Genomic DNA, 25453 nt, shown 5'->3' with positions numbered 1-25453 from the left:
GTTCAAACGGATTTGCGAATCATTATATTGGTTTTATTTACATTTTACACAACATCTGAATTTCCTTGAAATTGGTGTTTGCAAAAAAACAACTGTTGAAATTAGTTAAGTTTAACATGTAAACATGTCATGTGAAAAATTGTAGTACTGGTGACGATAAATGTTTTTTTTTTGTAATCCGCTGACAAGGATTGTTAGGAAAAAAGAACATTTAATATGTTGTTGTTTCTCAAAGTCTCTCATCCATACTCTGAGAAGATGAAGATGAAGACACAGAAGAGGTCTGCAAATAGAGAAATATTTAGAGCAAATCAATATCTAGTGTGGCTGATTGATTGGAATCGCCCGTTTAGCTATTTCGACGCTAACGTTGATTGAAAGCAATCATTAATGTTTCCTTAGGCACCTTCATCTTAATGATGGTACAGGTTTCTAAAATGGAGTTCTGAAAAGTGGCTCACCCTCTCTTTAACTGGTGCAGTCTCCTGATCTTCACTGTGGACTTGTGCTTGCGACGTCTCGCCGAGCAGCTGACGCGTGATGGCCGTCCCTCTGGCATTGAGCTGTACGTAGACGTTCTTGGTGGCCACCAGCATCTCCAGGTAGTTGCCCGTGCCGTGGATTTTGTCCACCACCTCCTCGTGTGTGCATTGCTCCACATTCTTCCCGTTGACCTCCACCACAATGTCGTCATCCTTCAAGCCGGCCAGGTCGGCGGCGCCGCCTTTCACCACCTGAGACGAATGTCCTCTGATGATGTCATCCAAAACATACATGTTTACTTTTCTTGTAATTGTCTTACGTCTTTAATGTACTGTCCCAATACACCCTGGATGCCGTTGAGATGAAAACCGAATCCGGCAGCCGTCTTCTCCATTTTACACAATTTAGGTTTAAGCTCTATTTCGTCATTTTTCTTCCTCTCCTGAGCGGGTATGGGTGGCTTAAACGGGACGGGGAAGGTGATAGCTTCAGAGTAACTGGGTGGAGAAAGAGAGTCCTTCTTCTCCTCCCAGAACAGCATCGGTGACACTTTACCCTGGGCCGGCACACACAAATACATGACATCAATGATACATACAGCACACTGGCCCATCAAGAAACTAGAGTCGCTGCCATTAAGATCTGTACATAGTTCATTGATTGATGATAATAATAATAATAATAAACATTTAAACCATGGAAGGATGGATGATTAGGATTTTTTTAACCAAATAAAAATATAACTTAAATATGTTGAATTCTTTTAAAATACACACTGATGTGTTTTGTTTTTAACCAAGTTGTAAAAATATTAAAACTAGTATACCAGTCCTTTATATACCACGAGAACAGTGCTACACCAAGGCTAGGAGGTGCTATGACATAAATTAAATCAAAACAGTATCCTTCAAATATGTTTATGGTGAAATGAAGATAGTGAACATTATAATCTTTATGAAGGCCGATTTTTTCGATACAGTAGGATTCCATTCGTTCGTGCAGGTGTACCTAATAGTGTGACAGAGGGTGACCTCACCTGAGCATACATGAGGTCAGTGTCCTTGTCCACCACGAGCAGGCAACATTTGTTGACGCTCTGCCCGATGGCGTCCACCACTTGCTCGTGGGATCTCATGTCCATTTGCTGTCCGTTTACAGCCACCAACCTGTCCATGTCCTTGAGACCTCCTCCCTCCGCTGGACTGCCTCTGTCAATTTCTGTGATTACATGTCCTGCACACAAAAGCAAGCTCACGGTCAGTGCACAGTCATTTCCATGGCGACGGGAGAACATAACCTTCAGTACCACTCATGCTGGTCTCCTCCTTGAGCAAGAAGCCGTATCCCCCGGGCGCTTTGGTCAAGTTGACAATGCGAGGCTCGTAAGGGAGGCACATGGTCGTGGCCAAGTGAGAGGTGACCTTCATGTTCATGTTGCGGAAGTACCGATCAGTCTCGTCGTCCACCAGCAGAAACATGAGGCTCTCGCCCGCTCTCTTGACCTTGTCCACCACTTTTTCGTGCTTGTACAACTCGATATTCTCGCCGTTCACTTCCACCAAGCGATCGTTGAGCTTGACGCCGGCCCGGTTCGCCACGCTGCCTGGCACCACCTCCGACACAAACACGCCCTGCTCGCCTGAATATGGTATAAGAGACATTATGGAGATGTGTGCATCTGCAATGTCTCTAATACTAATAATACTAGTACTAGTGATGGGAAAATGAAGCTTCATATATGCTTCATGAACCAGTTGTTGTGGTACATTACATTTGTATTTGTTAGCTAGCAGGGTGTTCTCGGCTTCAAGTAGAATTGTATTCAAAACATATAGCTGGGGCTTGATGTGGTATTTTTTGTGCAACCGTGTGAACTAAGTAAGGTTGTGGCTGATTTTTTTCCTGATGTCACCTTTGACTGAACGAAGAGAGAAGCCATAGTCCGAGCCGGACTTGACCAGGTAGCAGAGTCTTGGTTTCGGGGCGTGCTGGTTGGTACTGTTAACCTCTGGCGTGCGGTGAGGCTCCCCCAGGTTGACCCCCTGCATCTTGGCCTGCTTGTAAGAAGCTTCATCCAGAGTGTGAAAGGTGACTGTGGCCCCGCTGCTCCTCACCAACTCCACCACCTGATTCCATAGAGAAAAGGTGTACGCGATCGGAATTTCCTAAATTACATACGATACCGCAGGCTCATATACCTCAGAATGCGAAAGCCCATCGACGAATTTGCCATTCACTCGAAGGACACGGTCCCCATCTTTCATGCCCGACAGCTCAGCCGGACCTCCCATCTCCAGGCAGCGGATCAGGTGACCCTCCTCATCGTGCTCTATCCTCAAGTAGAAGCCAAAGGTTTGACCCGGCCTCTTGGTCAGAGAAATCACCTTCGGCTTGTACCCAGCCATGTCCTGTCACACATGCACAGTAGAGTGAGATTCCAGAAGGTTTAAGCGTCGTTGTCATTGGACAGCAAGGTATTCTGAGGTTAAAGAGGTTGAGATAAAAAGTTAATGTTGCATGCGAGTTTTAAAGTGGCAGTTAATGGTTAATCGCTTTCCTCAATGATGACTCAGGTTGAAAAGACAAATTGCACTTTGAACTATATTGCCACCGTCATCCATGTTTTTACATACATCTGATGTGATCAGGATGGCAATACGTGCGGTTGCGCTCGTTGACGGGCACGTGCCAGTCAATGGTTTATCACTATCAGCAGGTCACTAAGAACACATGATGGAAAATACCCGGGAAATGCTTTCCACACTTCTTTCAATTTTAGTGTACCGTCGTTGAATAAAAAAAACAACTGTTTTTTTTCCCCAGTCGAATTTAACGCAATAAATATAAGATAAAACTGAGTATATACAGTCAAGGCTGGGAATGAATAATTTCGAGTTTAGCGAGAGGCTACATACAAAATATATAAATTTTAAATTTGATCAAATTTACCCACAGAATGCATTTATGAAATGAACAATCCCAACAATTGGATACGTGCTTTGAAATGATCAACAAAGGGTTAAAATTCTGTCTCCATATTTTAATTTAAAAAAAATTAAACGAATGATCTAATGGCTAGCCTAACAAATTCTAAGTAAAAACAAACCTTGCAAATATTTGATCAGTTGAGCCTTTTAACAAAATCTGACAGCACCTGAAAATGAACACATTTTCAACAACTGTCACAAGAGATGGGCAACTTACCAATTGACGTCTTTGCTCGGTCACCGTTCCAAGAGTAAGATCTAACCTGTCACTGCTGAGTTATTCGTCGTGCATACCCCCCTCCACGTCCTCTTCCATGTACTCCGAAGGAACTTTGATGGGCCAAAGGTGGACCTAAAGGTTGAGTTATTTAACAGTGGTAGGTAGGAGCGTCCTCCTTATTTCATGTTCTTAAAGAGAAGGCTAGGTCCATTAAAGTTGTCTTTGGGTTTGTGACGCAGGTAGCAAAAATCCAAACGTCAGCTACAAGCTATACGCTCTTGGAAACACCTTGTTGTTCCTGGAAACGATTCAAACTGTTACCTGGGTGTATAATAAATAGCCCAGTGGTTAAATAAATGAGCATAATCATTACAATCATTAGGCAGTGATACATAGCAATCAGTCAGTTGTCAAATTAACATGTGGTATTATTTGACAAGATGTTATTTAGCGTGGTTTTCCTGCTAGATTTACGATCACAACATTCTTTAACTGTGAGTGAGTCACTTCAGCTAGTTGGGATGGACAAAGGTGAGACAAACTCAGCTCAGGCCTGTAAACAAGTTTCTATTGCATGATGGCACAAAACAATTTTGACATTTGTGTATAAATGTAACATAGGCACAAATGTTTGATCCAAGGCTCAAGGTCGAAGTTTCCCCATGGCCGAGGAGGATTTGAGTGTGTGTAATGTACTGTAGTTCATATCAGGTATGTTTTTTCAATTTCGAGCGTGTAGGAAAGTGATTTTTGGCTATGCTTCGGGTGGCGCTTCAGGTGGAGCTTCGGATGGAGCTTCGGGGGTAGCCTCGCTCTCAGCCTTGGCCTCGACTTTGGTCTCGACCTTGGCTTCTGCCTTGGCGTCGACCTCGCCCTTGGCCACGCCCTCAGCCTCGCCCGTGACCTCGCCGTCAGCCTCTTCCGACGTGAGGCCTGTGATGCATTTTGGGAACCACTTGAGAAGAGTCGTGGAGCCCGGCTCGCCCCAATCTCCTTCGGCCCTGTCCTGTGGAGGGAGGATCACAAAGATATTTACAAATGTTTCCTGTTCTTGCTGTTGTTATTTACTTCTAAAGACGCTCTTACCTGCTCCATTTGATGATATTCACCATGCTGCTCACAGCCGATGTCAAACACGTACTTTGCTGGACCAGATGGCTACAAAACAACAACAAGGATTTAATTATAGCTAATTTGACAAATTACCAATAATATTTCTTTTGTGGTGACCATGCACCAAGTCGATATATTTTATGGACTGTTTCACTCAAAAGTGAGCATTACTTTACGACAGTTCAGTGTTGGATGTCATTTTAGTTTGTAACTCATCTAATGAATTTTCAATTATTGACATAAAACAGAACTCACATTATTGTTGACAAAGTTACCGCAGTATCTGTGGTTGGCGTGGATGAACTCTCCGACAGACTCGATCTTGCCATTGGCCCACATCCCAGTGTACACTGAGCCAGTGTCATGGTAACGATAGGTGCCCTCGCCGTGCCTTTATAAAAAACATATCAGGAATTTATTTCTCATACAAAAACACTGACCTACATTTTACATGAGACCTGATTGGACCACTGTTGCCATGAATTACGTTGATTTATTCCCAAACTCCCAGAAGAAATACCTCATGTGATTGAGCCACTTTCCAACATACGTGTCCCCGTTGGAATATGTGTAGACACCATGACCCTGTCTCAAATCCTCGGTCCATGAGCCTGTGAGATTAGCAGATGATTTAAACTATTTCTTATTTACAGTCACTGGCACATATGGTTTGATTTTGTTGACATACCTTCATATTTGGATCCATCCGGGTAATAGAAGATGCCTTGTCCATGTTTCATGTTCCGATGGTAGTCTCCAACATATCTAGCTCCGTTGACAAAACGGTAGGTGCCCTACCAGAAGAAAACATGGAGAGCAACTCTGATTACAAATTGAAGTTTTCAATGCAAAGGTAACATTGTAGTTGATTGTTCTGTTTGCTTCTTATCCATCATCCAAACATAAAGGTCACGTGTTTGCAAAATCAATTTATCTTCTCTAGCGTTTGATAATTATTATTACCTTGCCATGCCTTTTACCACCTTCATAGCGTCCTTGATAAACATCTCCTTTCGGGAGAACAGCTTTACCCATCCCATGTCGTTCTCCGGCCTCATTCCTGTCACCTTCATATTCCTGGAACAAATGTCGAAATATAACAAAATTATGAAATCTGCACGATTGCCGATTCACTCCCGTCACCTAGGTTACCAACCAAAACAAAACAAAACAGTCGAGCGACAGACACATTCTAGTTCTCACCCCGAGTTTATTGCGTTCATCGTCAAACTCGTCAGAGTCTATATCGGACATTGTTATTAATCTTCTGTTTAAAGGTAAAAATTAAAAAGTTTCATTTAGAAAGGCGATGGAAGGAGCAGAGGCGCAGAGGAAGCGTGGATACCTCGTAGTTTAAACCCCGGAAGTTTACATCATTTGGCTTGTCGCGTCATCGCGAATAATATATAAATATATATATATATATATATATATATATATATATATATATATATATATATATATATATATATATATATATATATATATATATATATATATATATATATATATAAAAATTTATATTTATATATTTATTTATTTATTTATATATATATTTTATTGCACGTCAGGACCACACATACAGTATATAACCTACTGAATACTGTACATATGAAATAAAAATAAAAAATAAAAATGTTTTTTTATTCCTGTATAGCAGAGCATTTTTACGCGGTGATTGTACTTTTGACAAGTATGTATAGCTGCTGAACGACTAATTCTAACACTCAAGTCCATTTTTTATATGAATCTGCCTGACACTGCAGTGTTGAGCCCCAGAGCAGTTTGGAGATTGCTGCCATAAGTGCAAGGGGACCCCAAATACTCTTGTGCTCTGCCTCACAATGCCTCCATTAGTCTTGAAATTCCACGGCCAGGTAATAGATGCTTTTCCGTGATGGTGACTGTAGCACCAGTGCCCCAAACAAATAATTGCAAACATGGCAGTTGCAAAATGCCACACTAGAATTGATTTACTCCAACCTGTCTTCATCAGTGGTAATCAACGTGTTTTGTAATTACCAACCGCGACGGGGAAGCACTAATCTCAGTCCTCATCCAGATTGGCATCCTCCCATGACTTGTTTATCTGGGCTAAGTGGCTTGACACATGACCTAGCCGAGACAGCCAATTAAGCACAGGAGAAAAAAACCATTAGAGGTGCATAATGGGTCCCCCCCCCCCACACACACTTTTCCTGTCATTAAAAAAAAATAGAAAATCAGGCCAACCAGATGCTCCCCTGTTTTACTCGAAAAAGACATTGGCCACCCAAATGTGCGGAGACAGTCCATCCATTAAGTCATACTAATTTTAGAACCGCAACTCAAAGGCTGTATAGAAGAACAAGATTGATGCAGAATCGATACGTCAATAATCAAGGTAGAAAACAGATTGCACTTTTGTCCGGTCAAGAAGATTGCATGAGCACGCATCCCCAAAACAGGAAGCACAGCGACATTAATGCTGTTATATCACAACAGCACAGAAGCTCAGTGAGGTCAGGGCCAGTATGTACATTTGTTCATATCCTGCCGATGAAACTGGACAGACTGAAGCAAGTGATTGTGTAATTGACCCCCACCTGCTGGTAATGCTTATACTGTCTGCAACTTTCATATTGATGAGGAAGAGGGTTCACGTTGTTGTTTTTTTTAGGTGTTTTTTTTCTTCCCCCCATCCTTGGTACTGACGACCCATCACTGCCTTTAGATTTTTCTTGGAAGGGTGCAAATTATAAATTGAATTACATATTACTCTGTACTTGTGATATGTGCAATAACAAAAAATCTGATTTCTCTTTCTTTCCAGCATGCTGCTCCTTACTGAAAGGAAACTCATACTTCTAAAAAAAAGAAGCAGTTACCGACTGTGGCCGCACGAAGGCGACAAAATGCATTTAATACCACAAAAACAGCCCAACAGACACTGAGCAGCCAGTCTATCTAAACATCTGGAGTGATTTAACTTACATAACCATAAATTATCATAACTTATGGCAATGCTTTTCTTTTTATGGGGCGCTGTAGCTTGAGAAAATATATGGATCCTCAACTAGAAGGCTGTCGTGAAATTACCACGTGGGAATATGTGCCCCCCCCTCTCCCTCTCTCTCTCTCTCTCTCTCTGTCCTACGTCTCTCACCCTCCTACGTCTCTCACGCTCCTACGTCTCTCACCCTCCCACGTCTCTCTCTCTCTCTCTGTCTATAAGTGTACTACGTCTCTCACCCTCCGTGAGATTCACTCGATGAGATGACATCGTAGCAGTTTGCAGGGCTCTCCCTTTCCTTTTCTACGCGCACATAAAAGCAGCTGGCAAAGAAAAGCTACTTTCTCCTCCATGCAATTGAGAACTTGCCAAGAACTACGGCATGGATGCAAGTGTGCGCGGCATCAATTTAGAATTTGAGGGCATATAACTTTTCACCAATACATGCAAGTTGATTGAAGAAGTATGGATTTGTTAGGGCTAAACGAGACGTTCGGCGAGTGTGCAACGTTGCGCGTTTTTTTGGCGCAGGGCGGGAGCGCCAACGCTTCAAACCGGAGTTGCGGCAACATCTCCATGCTGCTCACACCTCGCGGCGTGCGGCCAAAAGGTGAGAAAACACAATGAAGTTGATCAGATTTTTTTTTTTTTTTTTAAATGGAGAAGACATGGCACTGTGACGTTAACACTGTCAACCATGTAATGGTAGGGTCAAACTTATTCTACCAGCTTTGAAATCAAATGTCAAGAATAAAAGTTTAATTTGTTCAATTATCGTTTGTTATTGCTAAAATGTTATTTTAGTGAGGGCCCTGGAAGTTGACAGACGATTTTATTTCACGGGCCACATGAAATGATGTAACGAGCTGGATTTGGCCCCTGGGCCTAGACTTTGACACCTGTGGTTTACAGTGACCAGCCACAGCATGTAACCATTGCGCAACCCAGTTCATGGTTACATCTGGATCGACAGTGTCAGTCAGAGATGTCGAAAAATGTTTCTACTGAATTGTAGTAAGCGCTTTCTCAAATTTTTGGTTACACTGCACAGGAGTAAAAAAATCCTTAAAATCACATTAGTATAATTTCTGAAAGGAATATTGTTTCACTGTGACTATTTACATGACTAAACTGCATTCCAATATTTTTCAGTAGTTTATGCCATCTTGTGATAGAAAAGAGACTAAATGAAGCACCTTCTATAGCTCTGCCACCTCATCAAACAATTTGTGCTATTTATATCCACCTCTTTAACTGACCCTTCTTAATTGTTTACTGATGAAGAGTGTGTGGGTGTGTCACTGCACAAAATGAAGAATCTTCATTAGGAGTGTCTGTTAACAAAAATAATTTGCTAATCATGCTGTTGAAATTACCAACACCCTTCTCAGACCTCTCACTGGTTCTTTACTCGACCGCCATCTTCAACAAGGGTTGGAATGCATTCTGTATCGCTGCCTGTCAATCGGAGCACTACAAGTCATTTAAAGTCCCCAATCAAGTTAAGTGTGTTGCTGGCATGCCAAGCACATCGGCGCAATCCATAGGATGTTTTACATACATGGATGGCTGCATGGTGGTCATCTGACATGTTTAATTTTCAGGGTATGTGAGCATTTGGGAAAACAATTGAATTCGTAACATTGTCTCTTGATGAATACAGATGTTCTTTGATTGAGTGTCCGTTTGTCTGACTTTGGGCTCAAGAACACTTGATTTTTAAAAAAATCTGTTGTGGTTGATATACTGTAGCATGCACAAGCACGCTTGATTTCTTCAGGGGTTAGTTCTAGGCCCCCCTTTTATTTCACTTTCCTGATTTTTTGGGTCTTTAATTGTGATTTTTTTTTTTTGCTTTGACAACAGGCAAATTTATATGACTCTAAAAAAGATGAGTAATGGACATTCGTTGTGATTTGTGAAGAAAAATGTCACCCTTTGTAATCGATCAACTATGACACATTTTTGAATCACGACAGCAGTTAAAAAAAACCCAGCACATTCTTGTAACGTAAAATTTTTATAGGACTATAACAGTAGTAAATTAATAAAATATCCAGTGAGTGTATGACATTCAATAAAGACTCGAGTTTTCCCTCAGGCACCATACCGCGCCTGCATAAAAGAAGTCAAGAGAATATCAGACCCAATATCGCTGCTGTCAGCGTTCGTAGTCACCCACGAAATGATGCCGCACCGGCTCATGGCCACCAGTGTCTTTTCTGGGTCCATTACACACAAGGTCTGTATTTATGGAGATTACCGACGCGAGGTGAAGTCAAGATTAGCATTGTGACGCATGCATTTATCTCCAGACCCGTCAATACGTCCTGTCAGTAAGAACCTTTAAAAAAAATTCCCTTCCATTTTTTTGAATTGTTCCTATATTTACCGACCTGAGAGTCTTTTTTTCTTTTTTTTGTTTTCTAACAGAGGGTTGCAGGTGTTTTGAAGGCCCACATCCAACTAGCACAATGAAGATTATTTCACACTCCGGCAGTTGTTCAGACATCAACTGAAGGGGTTTGGCTGAATCGCTGTCTTGTTGAGTGCAGACGAGTAAGAAGGTCTTTAGCGAGTCAATGAAAATGCTGATGAGCTATCCAGGATGAGGGCTGATTGCAATTTATCATGCATCAACGGGAGGGCATTTCGTGGGTGATGAGAAAGGGGGGAAAATAAATGGCGTGGAGAAAAAGTCACTTTCACACTATTGACCTCAAAATTCTGTGCCTGCGTGCGTCTGTGTCATGGCACATATGAAATGTGGCACAGAACAGTCACAATATCCGATATAGGGCTAAAACGATTTATGTTTTTTGAGAAGAATTCGTGTAGGTGTTGTTACAGACGCAAGTTTGTTTGCCATGTTTGTGTCATAGTTAACCAAAATATTAAAAACTGTAATGATCATTGTCTTTGTAAAGGCAAATATTTGCTACATCTCCTGTGCTGGATCTCATTAGACCACAGGTGTCAAACTCAAGGCCCGGGGGCCAGATACGGCCCGCCACATCATTTTATGTGGCCCGCGAAGACAAATTGTGTGTCATTACTAGAATTGCAAATTGTCTTCACTTTCGATAATATCTTATTTTTTAAATATTTGACCAGTTTTTACTCGTCTGATTTGAAAACTAGTTGATTGTCAGTTTGTTTTGTAGCTTTTACTGTATACAATACGAGGTGCTCATACATTGATTTGGGTTGACAGTCATAATCGCCCTCCGAAAGAAGCTATGACTACAATGCGGCCCGCGAAAAAAACGAGTTTGACACTCCTGCATTAGACTATTCAAGTGCAACTATTGTTTTCAATTAGAAGCGGTGCAAGAAGGTCCATCCAGTAGCAGCAGTATGTCACCGCATTGAGGTTTTCATCAACTGTTGTGGCTTGCGGTTGATCTTAGTGACACAGCTGAGGTGACATTTGCAGTGCCGGATAAGACACTCGCGCTGACATTTACCAATACCTCCGCCTTACAGGAGCAAGGGCAGATTTATTATTTTATTCCTGATAGCCACGTTGACACAAGAGCCAACCGCACCAGAAAGTGTCGTGCTGCATACATAGCAGACACGCGGGGAGAGAATATTTCATAGTCCATAAAATGTCCGATTTGTTGAATGAGAAATGCTGATTAAATGTTAAATATTCATGGGCAGACAATGAACTCTCCCACCAGTTAAATGCATGTCTAATAAAAATCTCTGCACACAATTAATCTTGCCTTAGATGAAAATAAGAAAAGTTGATGGCGTTGAGTAGTTTTATTTTTATAGTGGTGGTTCATTCATAATTTGAACATAATAACACAAGAGCTACAAATTAAAACATTTACCACACATCCTCTTCTAGTCAACGGAGATGACTTTGCACGAGAGGTTTGGTACATTTTGTCAGTTAAAGAACAGATTAAAATGATTCAAATAATGAAATACAAAGTTTCAATTAAGCATGGATTTTTTTTTAAGTCAAAAACGACTTGCTTGCATAGTAGACAATATAGTCCCACCCATCCATTTTCTATAGCACTTATTTTCATTAAGGTAAACACAATCTAGAGTCGAACATGGGCGACACGCCAACATCATTATGACATAATTAGCCTTGTGCTTGTTGTTTGCTGTTATGTTTGCACAGTAAAGAATAAAACAATGTGCCAGTGAATGCAGCAAATACAAAATGTTATTTATTCCACCATCTTTGAGCAGAGGAGCGATTGAGAATTTCCTGAGCCACCTATTCATGTAAATGTGCTGAAGGAGTTATCAACAGCCAGGCGGCACACAAGGAAGCTAATTGGCTTCGATTTGGTAGAAGCTCGGGCAGCATATTTTGTTCAGTATGGCGGAAAGAGAACCTAATGAAGCAACATATTTTCTATCCAATCACCTGCCGGCACATTTTTTCATACGGTTCAAGCATGCAGGAAAAAAAAAAACGATGGCCAAGGAGGTTTTTAGTTGCTGCCGATCACCAAGCAGCCATATGTTCCACCACCGGCATAAAATTAATTACGGGTGGCTACTTTGTGGACACAACGTAATGTGAGAATACAAATAATCCAAATTCTTAAAGATAACTTAGACGATGTCAACAACATTGATTCTCTGCATATACTAATAGCTAGTGGCATTATCAGTGAGTCCAAAATTTCTCTTGCTGATGTCTTCAAAAAGCTTGACCTGGACCTGAATGTTTTTTGATAAGCAAACTGCCCAGCCTCCACCATCTGTGCATTTCACATACAATTTACATCTCATGCAGTTAAGAGAGGAAACGTGGTTGTTATTCACGTGTGTGTTTTGCTTTGCCCCTCAAGGAACAATTTTAAGAGGACAATTCAGTTTCCGAGAATTAATCAATGAGGATTTAATTACCTCTCAATCTTAACAAACGTGACTTCCTTGTTGGACGAGCCTACTTTGGCACAAGCGTGTTTTAATTCCCACAAATGTGTCATGTAATGGACAAAAAAACTCTCCTGGGTATGAGGACAGAGATAAGAAACGGTTTATTTTTTTGTGTATTCAGGCTTGATTACTTTTGGTTGCACATACTGCTCTACATTTTGGTGATGACATAAGCCCCCTCAACCCCACCCACCACTACGACTGGGTGCACTCGGGTGCCTCTGAGCCTCACAAAGTAGCAGCGGTTGGCTACCTTGTGGAAAAATAAGTCTTGTATGAAAGCAGGGGGTGAAGTGAAGATAACAGTGAGTGCAGAATACTAGACATGACTTGATGCTCCATGATATTATATTTTTTATATAATATACATATATATATATATATAGTAAATATATGTAGTAAATATATATAGTATAGATATGTAAAAACCCACACCCATAATAATAATATTATTATTACTACTACTACTACTACTACTACTACTAATAATAATAATAATATAATAATAATAATAATGATAATAATCTAAAACTCGCACCTCAAATATAAATACAAATAGAGTATTTTTCTCAATTACACAACCCTTTGCTTTAATTGATGCCCCAAATCATCATTTGAAGCTCAGTGTTGAAAAAGCTGAAGTCATACCTCTTGTGTGTGTTTGTATGCGTTAGATGACAACCACACGTTGACCATCCTGCTGTACTCGCTCATCTTCTTCTTGAGCGTGTTTGGAAACCTGCTGATCATCGTGGTGCTGACGGTCAACAAGCGCATGCGGACCGTCACCAACTCTTTCCTGCTGTCGCTGGCTGTCAGCGATCTGATGATGGCCGTATTCTGTATGCCCTTCACCCTCATCCCCAGCATCTTGAAGGACTTCATCTTTGGCGCAATCATGTGCAAGATAGTGGCCTACCTCATGGGTGAGACGGGTTAAGGGAATAGGGGATAAGATGAAAAAAACCCAACATATTATACAGTGAGGGGGAATAATTATTTGATCCACTGTTGAATTTAAGTCACTTTGCAAGAAATTAACAATATTTCCTATTGTTGCTTAATGATTACGGTTTAAAAAAAAATCAATTTCTTCCTTCCCAAAGAACATAAGCAGAAAACAAGTGTTACTTGCAAATTATTCCAATGTAATTTATATGATCGGATTAGAAATTTAGAAATAATCAGATCCTTATTCAGTTTTTTAAAAAAAACGGAATATGAGCACACGTATAAAAAAAATGTGTGGCCTTGCACAACTGGAATAATTCAGCTATTTAGGAGTGGAACAAAAAGTTGTGCCACTGCCCTCTACCAATTTCTCGTGGTCGAGTTGACAACACACTTCACCTGTGACTAACCCATCCAAACACACATTCACAGTGTGCATATTGAAGTACGCGAATCAAAGAGGTAAAGAGTAATTTCCCGTCTGGTCTTGTCAGGAGGGAAAAGGCAGATGGGATCAGTGTCTGAGGCCAACATGATTTCCTCTTCGACAGATATCCGTCCCTGCCTCTCCGTCTTGTTTTGTTTTCTTTGTCACTGGTTCTATTGTCACTTTCATTGCAGATATCACTAAGGTGCTTTTTACAATGGACCAAAATCCAGCAGTGATAAGCACCAATGGGTGCTGTGTTTTTAAATAACATTTTGTGTTGTCAACAGGTATATCAGTGAGCATCACTACCTTTGGCCTGGTTGCCATAGCGATTGAGCGCTACAGCGCCATCTGTAACCCTCTGAAGTCCCGGGTGTGGCAAACTCGTTCCCATGCTTATCGAGTAATTGCCGCCACATGGCTGATGGCGCTCATCGTCATGATCCCGTATCCGGTGGTGAGTCAACTGGACTCCTTTCCGGGGCGCAACAACACCACCGCCCATATGTGTCGTCCCAAATGGCCCATCGCCATGGCCGAGCAATCCTGGTGAGTTCAGCTGCAAAAATCATCAAGTACCCACAAAAGAAAAAGAGGTTACACATTTGGGCTGGGCCTTTGATGGAAACTCAACGAAATCAGAATGCAAAGCCCGCCATTATGCGTGTTACAGGGAGAGCGCAGCCGCCTCCAAACAAGCTTCAGTACTTATTTCATGTCAGATTGTCATCTTTGTTTGGATTTCAAAGGGAAAAAATCACTTTGGGGAAACAGGTCAATATTATGCTTTCATTTTGCAGCAGATGGCATTTTTATCAAAATTATTTTGATGTGCTTTCAAGAACGCTTTCATATTCCACGTTCCCAGATCTGTCTGCTGGGTACAAACACTTTTGTGGGTACCTGCGTCTGTCGTGGTGTCGACCTCTCTGATGCAAGTGAGCAAACTGCATTGATTGTCTCCCTATGCCTTTAAGGTACGTCCTGCTGCTGCTTATGCTCTTTGCCATTCCTGGGGTGGTGATGAGTGTGGCCTATGGACTCATCTCCAGGGAGCTTTACAGAGGAATCCAATTTGAGATGGGCCACAAAAAAGATTCGACAGGTGAGGACATATACAATCCAGGTGATGGAAAGTTATTTTCCTTGAGGGCAATATGACTGTCAGGGAGAATGAGCGAATGTACGATTATGGTATAATGTTCAAAACGTTGCTTCAACATCGCCCAGTATTACTGTGACAACCAATAAAAAAATGGACGTACTAGTGAAGAATGTCAGTTGGACTTGGGAGTTGCAAAAGTTACACTCGTTGAAGCTTAAACGTAATTGCACACAACATTTTGGAGCGTTCAAATGTCAGAGTCAACTCCATAGCTATTTGACATACTATATGATAATGTTAGAGGACCTCATCAAGAAGTCGACTGGTGCAATTCCATACGCAATATGCAATAATAATAATAATGATATTCATGACGACAGCACAAGCCTTCCATTTCCTTTTTCGGTCGGGTGCCATTGCAACCTATAGCCAAAATAATAAGCACATATTTAAAGGAGTACCTTAGGGACAGTGGCTGAGCTTTTATATTGGACCTCATTCCATTAGCAATCACTCTGCATGATTTTTTTATTTATTTTTTGCCAAAATGAATCCAATTATGACTGTAAGTATTTTATTAGAGGCATCACTGTTATGTGGATGATGAGATGCTATATGCAACTGTCAGTGTACTGACAAGAGGGTCTGAGATTGAGAGTTGACTAGAGGAAAATGTCAGAGGATGGAATTGGTTGGCAGGCAGCTGCAGGCATGAACGTCTCCATCTGTTCAGTATATATATATATACTATATATATATATATGATGGGACGTTAATGGAAACATTTTTGGGGATTTTCAGTTTTTTGCAGCCGCATTTTATTTAAATTAACATCCCCCTTGCAAAATCTATTTGCGTACCAAAGTTGTATTGCTCATGTACATTCAGTACCATTTTAGATTCTATAAACAACATGATGAGCACATCTCCCTCAGAGATTTGAGATCCTCACTTTTCGACCTTCCACGGTCTCTAATCAAATATGTCATTGTATTAATAATTTGCAAATTTCCTCATGGAGATGGTTAAGTGAGTTAATCTGAACATTTCTCATCTGAGCACTGTGGAATGAAAACAAAAATAGCCACCATGCTGCAGGGCAGCACACAATTTCGTCTAGTCTAGTGGTCTTAGTCACTGGCAAACATAATCAAATATGTTTTCGCACTGTGGAGCTTTGATGGTAACCAGGGCAACTGTAGGCAGACATTGTAGAAAAAGAATGGAAAAAAATCCAAAAAAGATTTACATTGTTATATTATTTTCGAAGGAGTTATTTATTCTTTGCTATTCAACACAGATGCGAAAAATGGCTTGACTGCAACAGTGTCGTGCGGCAGCGATGACGGCGATGGCTGCTACGTCAACGTCCAGCGTCCCTACTCATTGGAAATGTCCTCAATGTCCGCTTCGGTCAAGAAGCCCAAGGCCGACCGGCCACGCAGCAACACATCAGAAGCCAAGCTGGAAGCCAAGAAGCGAGTCATCCGCATGCTGGTGGTGATCGTGGTCCTCTTCTTTCTGTGCTGGATGCCTTTGTACTGCGCAAACACTTGGCGAGCATTCGACGACAATTCGGCCAAAAAAGCCCTCTCCGGCACACCCATCGCCTTTATCCATTTGCTGAGCTACACCTCCACCTGCGTCAACCCCATCATCTACTGCTTCATGAACACCCGTTTCCGGAAGGCTCTGCTCGCTACATTCTCCTGCTGCTCCACCCCTTTCCGTCGCCATCGTTCCCGTGGGCTGAGGGATAACGAGGAGGACGTTATGGCCATGGGACCATCCATGTCCAAGTTTAGTTACACAACGGTCAGCACCATGGGAACCTGCTGTGGCTGATGGAGGAAGAGCCTGTCTGGAACCAGACAGTTCCCAGGACAACAAGGTATACAACATCTACTTTGTTTAGGCCAAACAGTTGGCATCATGTAGCGATATAGTATCTTAATTCCATAATTGTGAGAAAATAAATCGGCGTATTGAAAATCCCAGTGTCTCAATGAACAGTGTATACATCAACTAAAACTAACAAAAAGGGAAAGCGCTGGCTTAGGTGTTAAATCAGGACTGTACAAATTACAGCGTGGGCGACATATACGGCCGGGTGTCATATCCCATAATGAACTGACTGCTACTACGACACTGATTTCATACATAGCTTTTTTTAGATTTGCCAAAAAACTAAGAAACGATTTAGAAGTGAAATCGTAATGAACAAGTTTATTCTTAACGCCCAAATGAACAAATATAGGCGTATATTAAAATAGTTTCTGCTCCATGTGAAGGTCAGTGTGGTACAGATTGCTCTGGTTTTGATTCTGTATGTGGAGACTGCTTAGTACAGGGGCAGGTATAGGATGGAAGGTCACCCCCAATTTTATATACACGTATATATGTACATATATGCATACATATAATCGGTGAGCGTATCTTGAACTACGCCGAGACGCTATTGTGACCGATAGTCATTCAACTGCCTTGTGGAATAAGTGCCTGCTTGTTAATGTCCTTTTCAGTACTTAGACTTGAGGTGCGTCGATGTAGATCTAAAAAAATCAAGAAAGTTTAAACAATAAGACATGGAATCTGCAACTGTGATCTGGAGAGATCAACTTCAGCAAATGATTGAAAACACCCTTTAGTATTAAACAAGGAAGTGAAGAAACCAACAGTACAGTACTACTTTGACAGCAAACTAGTTGAGTGAATCAACAGCGCCTCTGCTGGTTCATCCAACTAGTAGTGCACTCCATTTACCGTCAATTGCTTCAGAGCCCACTTAATCACTAAATCCACAAAATTTTTGATTAATTAGTAGATTATTACGCCGATCCTTAATTGCAATAGCCTAGTCTAATCACCATCAGGCTCATGCCTGCCAAAATCTCTGCACCGATGATAAAAATAATTGTGGGTCAATTTGCACTTTCTCAATCTTTTACAAGTAATTGATGATCAAATTATTGATGTGATATATATATTTGGTTATTATTTTGGTGCTGGCTAATGTAGCATCCTAATGCTTGCACATGTCTACTGATTAATTTGAAGGGCAATCAGTTTAATTTGCATTTCTAAAACAACAAATTTGCCCAAATTACCTTTAATGATGCTTTTTTTTTGCATTTAATAACAAACGATATATATGAAGACACTGTTAATGATTTTTCACATTGAGAAGAAAAACGGCAATGTGCACCCCGTGGTTGGGACTTCTGATAATGAGTATTTTTGTTTTTCCCCGGAACAGCAAATTGGCAGCAGCCTTCAATACTTAACAGTGGCACCAAGGGTATTATGTAATTATTTGTACATAAGTTCAGGCACTTTTCAGAGACTCCATATCCCTGCAGAACTAATGTGCCAGCTTCATCATTACTGCCAGAATAATGTCTGTCTAACATTGTTATCACTAATACATGCTGATGGCTCCACGATGGTTGCTAGGAGTATAAACTACTTGTGAAAGGTATCCCGGGTTAAGAGGGCATTGTAATGGAAAATATATTGTGTGCATATGTGTTTACTGTATAAAGAAAACTATAGGAATCTAATAGCGACTGTGTTTATGACTGACACTTAGAAAGCTTAGTTTTTTTTCTTCAGAGAGTTCAGTGAGAATAATTTCCCTGGGGTGTCACAAAAGGTTGTTGACAGACATGCCGGCTCATCATCTTGCCACTTATGATGGCATCAACTTATTAAATTTAGTGTAGCAAATAGTGTCACTCATTTTCCTTCCATAGTGAAATCCATACCGAGCAAACTGTACTAGTATCAGACATGCTGTGATTTGAAGCCAATGCAGTGCAATACATTGAGTTGGGCATGTTACCCCAAACATTATTGCCCCAAGTCCATGCAGCCCTAAAATATAACTTATGGTTTGAGGTCCTAAATCAAGTGTTTATAATATGAATTGAAAACAAGATTCTTCTTGGCTTATCATTTAAAAGCAATTTGGAGAAGCACCTCTGGTTTGAATAAAATTACGCTTGGAGCAATGTTAGGAAACAAAAAAATCACAGCAACCAGACTTCAAAGCTAAAAAAAAATTGAAGAGGAAAATTCACCACTACTTAGGCTGAAGCAAACAATAATGCAAACAATAATAAAAAACAAAAAACACTGATAAAAATACTACTAATAATAAAGTGTAGGAGAAGGCATAATGTGTGTAAAATGGAGGACGGCCATAACATGCTGTTTTCGCTGCGTTTTGGACGACAGCTAAAGTACTAACTTTATAGTATAGTGCTAATTTATATTTTTCATTAACATAGATATATGAGGAGAATGTTTTATTAAAGCTGTAATAGTTTGTCTCGGAGGATGGACGGAGGACCTTAACCATACTGCTGTACAGACAATTCCATTCACGTGGTGCGTCGTAATACCATGAAGATTAAAGGCCGCGTTTTATGAGACTCACGCATTCGGGCATTGTTTAAATGTACACCGTCTCCAAGGCGGATTCGGGATTAGCGTGACAAGCTTACGGCAAATATCAACAAGAATACACGGTGACACGAGAGCTTTTCATGCACAAATAACATGCGTTGCTGCTCATCTGTCTTTCATATAATAAATACAATGCAAGTTGAAATTCTCTTGTAGGTACGTAATGTATTCTCTTGTTTTGTGACGCTGTGTGAAGGAAGTGTTTTAGCGATAGTGCGCCATGTTTCTAAGCAGCTTGTTCCTGCCGAAGGCGACATGAAGAATGAGGGAGGGGCACACTTATGTCCACTTGAATTGTCCAGTTTGGCAGGTCACTCTTGCATTAAATGTCGCTTGATTGTACGCTGTCAGTATTTTCTCTAATCCCTAATGTATTTATATGGGTCAGTGTTGTTTGGGGACCAAATGGCAAATTTGCTTCAGGCTTTGACATGACATCACATCATGGTAACACAGCAGAGATTCATGTGACTGTTGTCTTTTCTGGAATGGAGTGATATTGTGAAAAGTGTGCTTTATTGTGACAACTGTCTACAAATGCTCAAAGCATCTTTGTGCAACTGTAAGGCCTTTTTTGTTTACTTGTGCTTGGATTGTAATCGGAATTATAGTTTGAGGTTACATGGAGGGGGTACAACGAATCTACCTCTGTGAACAAATAAGGAAAGGAAATCCCTCAACAAACTGTATTCAACAATAAGAATGTTTTTTTTTTTTCTCTGTCTGCCGCTGCTTGTTTGTGTAAGATTTAAAATAAAGTCACATTAAACTATCATCTACCCTTTTCTTAATATCTACTTGTGTTGAACAATATGGATTTTCCTTATTTTCAACTAAGAAGATTTTTTATTTCCTTAAATCACAAAACACAAGTATGACAGAAATGCCATGTTAAACAAACATCCATACGTGCAAAATACATGTGCTTAATATAATCTAATATTTTATAATACATTTAAAAATGTATGTATAAAATATTCACTGTTCAACAATTTAGGAGGCATCACAATTTTAATCCTCCAAATTCTACGAAAAAAAACCCCAAAACAAAAACAAACTGCTAAACTTCTATTATTGTACATTTTCCCCCAAAATGAAAAAGAAAAGATATATAAAATATGTATATATATAATACATATCAATATATATAATAATATATATTAATACTACTACTACTACTACTAATTACTACTAATATATCTAATTTATATTTATATATAGTATATATGTATGTATAATTTCTAAGTTTGATTCAAACTGTTCCCTTTGAAAATACAATTGCAAGTTAAACCCAAAAGAATGATGATCAACTCTGTTGTTTGAATCGCCATTCTTTAACAAAAAGCTAAAATGCCAGAGGAGTAGCACAAAAGCACTAACTAATGGAGCGGATGGAAAACATGCCGTTGGAATCATTAACTTGACCTTCCAGTGACAAGTTGACACGTGTTTGACATTTTAATTGTGACAGATAAGAGTGACCATGAAGAGGTGATCATCTCCAAGCGCTGCAGATCATTTAGACGCTCAGGCTGAGCATAATGGACGACTATTGATTAAAGTGTGTACTTGTTATCAATACTAAGGCTCCGATGGGGATTAGAGCGTCCTCCCCACACTCTGTATGGACGAGAGTTCGGCCCAGATCCGTGGAGGATTTCATCAGGCTAACAAGTGAATAATGATCAACGCACACTTTTAGTAGCAAGTAAAGCAATTGTTTTAAATTGCGCTGCCGTCAGTGACATTTCTTTGCTGACAATAAGCAGATTGATTGATAAGGTGGAATCTCAATGCTGTAAGGTTTTTCAGCGTTTCGGAACATTGCTTGTTTGGCAAAGTGCATTCATGAAGATTGCTTCTACTCGCCCCGTCATTCAGACTGACTGACAACATTGTCACGTTCATATTGAAAGGCAGACAAAGCATGTCAGCGGAGAGATGCACGCTCTTGCACTTGTCCTCTCTTCTGTTGTATTGGAATAATCTAATGCACTGGAAAAACAATCACGATTTGGGGGTTTGGGATCGACGGAATCTGAAGAGCACAACTTTTGTTTCAGTGATTAAGGGCTATATGAATAAACGTCACTCTACTTTGTTCAGTCATTTAAAAAAAAAAAATACAAGCTTTACTGATCTTTTCTTAAAAAGGGCGCACAATTCTGAAATGATCAAATACACAACAGCAGTGACCGAGAGGAGAAAAAATAAAAGTTTTTTCAAGGACAACAAAGTCCAAAATAGAAAGAGAGTAAGGGCAGTTTGGGGTGATTTTCTTTCAGTTGAGCACTTACTAAATGAAAGCATTCATTTAATTTAGTCGATACCTGTCACTTAGCAACTGACTACATACTATATTCTCTCTACTCTCTCTCTCTCTCTCTCTCTCTCTCTCTCTACACACATACACAAACAAATATATAAATACATATATATATATAGTAGGAAAAAAGCAAAATTACTACATTTTTTGTCTCACAACTGCAGATCGGATCAATGATAAGGTGAACAGAAAGTGGAAGCTTAGACCAAAGTTGCATGCTTGTAGTAGATAAAAAATAACAACCTAACACAAAATTTTACTCAAAGCTTGTAATGAATTTTTAAATTGTTAAAATGACTGTTCATGGGTAAAATTAATATCCATGTTCATCTCTGAAGAAATATATGTAAAAGTCCTTTTAAATGTGGGAAAAGGCTGTGGATAAGGGAAACTGTGGAACTGGGTCTGGATAAATCTTTTTTGTCTCAGAGAGGAATTTCAAAGCACAGACTCTGGAGCTGCGGGGTAAGGGTGGGGGTGGCACGCTAGCCATTTTATCTTCTCTGACGTGAGGCACATGCAGTGTTCCACCGTGTTGTAAAAAATGTATGATTCCCGCCTTGTGGAAATGGTTTTGCTGTTCATGCAGTGCACACCAGAAAGGTCCATAAAGGCAAGATGGATGATAGTGACCAATAACATATTTTCACTTCCTGGTGGTGGTACCCTACTGCTTTTGTCCACAGTGTATGACATATCTTGGAACAATTTATCCCAATGACTTATGAAATGCACGACAAACATCTTTGTGAGTGTGCAGTCACGTACGCAGAGACACGATCACATTTAAATTGTTTTTTTTCTTCTTTTTTTTTTAGTAATATCACCTGGGCAACGGTCCTTAATGATGACAGAGGAAGAGGCAAAATGAGCCTCATCCTCTCTGACTACGCAGAGCGGAATTCTAACTTGTTCATTAAACTATGACATCTTTTCAGCCATGGGAAATTAGCAGTTAATTTCAAACAGAGCAAAACACGCACAAAGCCCACAAATGGAGGGAATACAGAAAATCACAATTAAGTCTGCCTATGATGGGCCACATTTTCTGCCGTAATTTCGAAAAGGTCATTATTGTTATTCTCATTATTATATGTTATTTTCATAACTCTCACTATTATATATTCAGACTTTTTTCTTATTGCTACTATTATCCAACTGACTTCAAGTGAAAGAAGCTCTACCACACGCTGCATTTAAGTGAAATATTGAACAAAATTTCCTATCCAAGGTGTTAAATCATGATTAATTATCGAAGACTTGATTCGAGATTGGAAGAATCACCAAATGTTTGTCTAGTGTCATATTGACAACAACAAAAAAATGCTGCTCGGAAGCGTCAAGTTTGCATAGCTGGCAATTAATTTGCAGTCAACAAGACCGACAGTGCCTTTGCTAGTTGCAGCCAAGTGGTTAGTCCCGATCGCTCCAGACAGAATTAATCATTTACACAGACTACTTCGCTCAATTGAGCGACATCTGGGTTGAAATTTGTTCTCTAACCAATTATATACCTTCTGCTCCAAAATGTGAGTCACATAGTCAAGGGAACTAAATCATCAGCATAGTACATGCTCAATATTCGACAAAGATTTATGAAGTGTGAATACACATCTGATGACCTCAATGTAGCCAAGGCTGTCCCAAATGCGTAAAGGCATAACCTGTGTCACTCAACACAGACGTCTCTCATCTTGGGGCACATACGACATCTCCTCAGAGGTGTGTTCAGAGGACCCCATGACCCCCCGGGCTGTGTTCCCAGTTTTGCTGGTGTTGGCAACACAGCATGTCCAATCTATCAGGACTAATTGTTTGCTTTCCTTCAGCACCACTCTCTGGATAAAGAATCAAGCAAGGAATCAAACAGGTCACGTATTATGAAAGGCATTCAAAGAGAGGAGAATTTCTAGGTCTTTTTCATGTTTAGTTAATTTGGAGCCAGGATTGGTTTCACTTTCGCTTGAGTGTCTTTGCATTATTGTCAAAGCACAGCATCAGACTGTGGTGGCAGGGCTGAAAAAATGTGAACAATGAAAATGAACTTGCCTGGTTTTTGTCATCATGTGGCTTCAAATATTGCAACAAGTGCAACGAATGAGGTATACGGCAGGGATTAGGAGATAATGAAAACAAAGATGACCGGAAAACGACATTACCGTGGAACCTCTGCCCGTCAAACAAATTGCTTACGCTAAATCAAATCAGTGTAAAATCGATTATAAAAATCAATTTCCATTTTAAATATGTTGTTGGTATTTTGATGAAGCATTGAAGACATTTAATTTGATCTGCCCTGGCCTTATGATATATAGTTACTCAGACATCTAAAATTGCACAGATTTTTTTTGGGTCATATATTTATGACTAACAAAAAATTACCTCAATTAGTTTTATTTAAATTAATTTTACAATTATTAATTTATTTAAATTAGTCAATTTTAAGCTTCCAATGCATTGTATTAATACTATTTAACTAATATCAAAGGCAAGGAAGAAGCAGCCAAGTGCTTTTTGCCCTTCCAGCTGTTGGGGTTTGCATGCATCCATAGCTGGCCCTTCCTTTCCTTCACATCCACTCATGGTTTGTGTTTCATGAGCCAGCCCTGGCTAAAACGAATCCAACATTCATTGCCGGTGGGGAGGCATGTCACGGATGATATGCAGGGCAAACATAATTCCCTGCCAGACTCCTTGCTTTTAAATCCTAGTGGAAGGAACAAGTGCCAAAAATAGGACGCATGGTGACCGTACATTTGCTGAATACATCTCAAAATTGGATGAGGCATTTGCGGATTTTTAAAGCGCAACAAAACTTTGTGTTTGAGTAAGAAAACAAACACAAGTGGGGACTCCTAATTAAGGATTTGTGTTTGCAGAAACAGGTTGCTTGACCCACACCGAAACAATTCATCCTAATTCATGAGCAGATGTGACACAAGACCACCCACGGAAAGATAAGGTGAAGAAAAGCAAAGCCACTTTGATTAAAAATGTTTTCTGCATTTATGTTGATACTCTTGTTGACAAAGCACTCTTAAGGACGTGGAGATGATATTTGAAGGTGTTCCAGGTGATAGATGCCCCCTGCACCTGCCGTGGAGATTTACTGTAACACAACCTCACGCCTTGAGACCCGTCTACTTCTGAAAACAGCTTGATAAGGACTTTAATTTTCCTGCCAGTGAGCGGAAAAGAGCGTTATGCTGACAGGGCAGGGGCTTCTCGCTCATCGAAGCTTAACCGATTGGAATCCCCCAGTCGAAGCTCGGATCTGGACTGGATTATTGGACGCCGTGGGCCGGCAAGAAGAAGCGGTGGAGCTGTCCACAAGGTTTTATCTACTGGGCCTTCTGCGGTACACTTGCGGAGTCGATCCATATGGAACTAATTCGGATAACCAGTGAATAATACGAGGCACGGAAACTCTTGGTCAATTGAAATAATGGACCAAACTAAGAA

At 40.3% G+C, this 25453-nt stretch overlaps 3 protein-coding genes across 3 annotated transcripts; 1 reads left to right on the top strand and 2 right to left on the bottom strand.

Annotated features, from left to right (window-relative positions):
* Nucleotides 1–58: 58 nt before the first annotated feature.
* On the bottom strand, nt 59–3878 carry pdzk1 (PDZ domain containing 1). The gene is made up of 8 exons (XM_061287291.1): nt 3688–3878; nt 2682–2891; nt 2396–2609; nt 1790–2122; nt 1520–1716; nt 803–1039; nt 462–734; nt 59–283 (listed from the first exon to the last, which is right to left on the bottom strand). The coding sequence occupies exons 2-8, from the start codon at nt 2886–2888 to the stop codon at nt 230–232; spliced, it is 1515 nt and encodes a 504-aa protein (XP_061143275.1). The 5' UTR covers nt 2889–2891; nt 3688–3878; the 3' UTR covers nt 59–229.
* A 359-nt stretch (nt 3879–4237) lies between these two features.
* rsph1 (radial spoke head component 1) lies at nt 4238–6162 on the bottom strand. The gene is made up of 7 exons (XM_061287305.1): nt 6007–6162; nt 5767–5880; nt 5492–5597; nt 5324–5414; nt 5059–5194; nt 4777–4848; nt 4238–4696 (listed from the first exon to the last, which is right to left on the bottom strand). Exons 1-7 carry the CDS (start codon nt 6055–6057, stop codon nt 4445–4447), a joined length of 822 nt encoding a protein of 273 aa, XP_061143289.1. The 5' UTR covers nt 6058–6162; the 3' UTR covers nt 4238–4444.
* A 1909-nt stretch (nt 6163–8071) lies between these two features.
* cckbrb (cholecystokinin B receptor b) lies at nt 8072–17644 on the top strand. The gene is made up of 5 exons (XM_061287196.1): nt 8072–8405; nt 13387–13638; nt 14381–14642; nt 15071–15198; nt 16499–17644. Exons 1-5 carry the CDS (start codon nt 8261–8263, stop codon nt 17041–17043), a joined length of 1332 nt encoding a protein of 443 aa, XP_061143180.1. The 5' UTR covers nt 8072–8260; the 3' UTR covers nt 17044–17644.
* The last annotated feature ends 7809 nt before the right edge of the window (nt 17645–25453 follow it).

The sequence above is a fragment of the Syngnathus typhle genome, linkage group LG9 (genome assembly GCF_033458585.1).
Source record: "Syngnathus typhle isolate RoL2023-S1 ecotype Sweden linkage group LG9, RoL_Styp_1.0, whole genome shotgun sequence".
NCBI lineage: Eukaryota > Metazoa > Chordata > Actinopteri > Syngnathiformes > Syngnathidae > Syngnathus > Syngnathus typhle.
Note: the sequence above shows the minus strand (reverse complement) of the source record. Positions and strands in the feature narration are given on the sequence as shown.

Coding starts and splice junctions, on each gene's coding strand:
- rsph1 (XM_061287305.1), bottom strand. CDS start 6,057: ATGTCCGATATAGACTCTGACGAGTTTGACGATGAACGCAATAAACTC. Junction 5,881..6,006: donor ATGAACGCAATAAACTCGGG/GTGAGAACTAGA, acceptor CATTTGTTCCAG/GAATATGAAGGTGACAGGAA. Junction 5,415..5,491: donor GGATGGATCCAAATATGAAG/GTATGTCAACAA, acceptor CTAATCTCACAG/GCTCATGGACCGAGGATTTG.
- cckbrb (XM_061287196.1), top strand. CDS start 8,261: ATGGATTTGTTAGGGCTAAACGAGACGTTCGGCGAGTGTGCAACGTTG. Junction 13,639..14,380: donor GATAGTGGCCTACCTCATGG/GTGAGACGGGTT, acceptor TGTTGTCAACAG/GTATATCAGTGAGCATCACT. Junction 15,199..16,498: donor CCACAAAAAAGATTCGACAG/GTGAGGACATAT, acceptor TATTCAACACAG/ATGCGAAAAATGGCTTGACT.
- pdzk1 (XM_061287291.1), bottom strand. CDS start 2,888: ATGGCTGGGTACAAGCCGAAGGTGATTTCTCTGACCAAGAGGCCGGGT. Junction 1,040..1,519: donor CTGACCTCATGTATGCTCAG/GTGAGGTCACCC, acceptor GTGCCGGCCCAG/GGTAAAGTGTCACCGATGCT. Junction 284..461: donor CTGCACCAGTTAAAGAGAGG/GTGAGCCACTTT, acceptor CTCTATTTGCAG/ACCTCTTCTGTGTCTTCATC.